This window comes from Nematocida homosporus, assembly GCF_024244095.1.
Source record: "Nematocida homosporus strain JUm1504 chromosome Unknown 2646, whole genome shotgun sequence".
In the NCBI taxonomy this organism is placed as follows: Eukaryota; Fungi; Microsporidia; genus Nematocida; species Nematocida homosporus.
Window position 1 is genome coordinate 1 of NW_026250523.1, and position 911 is coordinate 911.

Sequence of the window (911 nt, forward strand, 5' to 3'; positions counted from 1 at the left end):
GTTGTATTGAGTTATGTTATGTTAAGTTTTATTGAGTTGAGCTAATAGTTCTTTAGTTTTGGTTCAATTTGAGTTGATTTAAGTCTATCTAACCCCACTAACATCAACCTAACGCAATCTAGCTTATGCTAACTAACTCGGCCCAATCCAATCACTAAAATATATTTAGCCCACGTCATTCTAACCCAATCTAACCCCATGACAATTACAAATAAAGCAGTACCAAGTTACAAATCCAACGGCCGACTAACCGGTCACACTGGAGGTATTACTGCCCTCTGCTTCCATTCAAACAATCAATTTCTCTCTGCTAGTCATGACGCAACTATCAAAGTCTGGCACCACCATGCAAACACTGCCACTCTCAAAGGCCATTTAGGAAGTGTGACTGCTATGTCACTTGATAGCAATAACTCTTCCATCTTAGCCTCTGGAAGTAGTGACCGCACCGCCAAGATTTGGGATCTAGCCAAGCACGCCCTAATTGCAACTCTCCCAACCGCCACCACCGGCATTCTTTCAGTCGCCATCCAACAAAACTTCCTGGCCTATACTACTCGAGATAATATTCTTACTTACTTCGATCTAAGATCTGCATCTCCCATCTTCACTTATCAAGCCCCCAACCATACAGATCTAGCCAGTGTCCAACTTACTCCTCAAGGTCCTCTTTGCGCCAGCCATAACACTTTGCTTCTTTTCTCCCCGCCAACTCCCACCCAACCCACTATCATTACCACCACTCACTCCAAACCAATCACCAAAATACACATCCCATCCATTCCTCCCCCATTCAATTCATCCTCTAACTCCACTTCTCCCAGTACTAATACCATCCCATTCAACCCATCTCAATCCATTCTTACCCTCTCCGCCAACCAAATAGAACTGACTACTCTATCCAACTCAAC

The 911-nt window shown here is 43.8% G+C and overlaps 1 protein-coding gene across 1 annotated transcript; it reads left to right on the forward strand.

The window, feature by feature from the left end:
* Nucleotides 1-198: 198 nt before the first annotated feature.
* NEHOM01_2538 (uncharacterized protein) lies at nt 199-909 on the forward strand (the record flags this gene model as incomplete). The annotated part of the gene is made up of 1 exon (XM_051491414.1): nt 199-909. A coding segment is annotated over one exon (711 nt), but the record flags the coding sequence as incomplete, so codon positions are not given.
* Nucleotides 910-911: the final 2 nt, after the last annotated feature.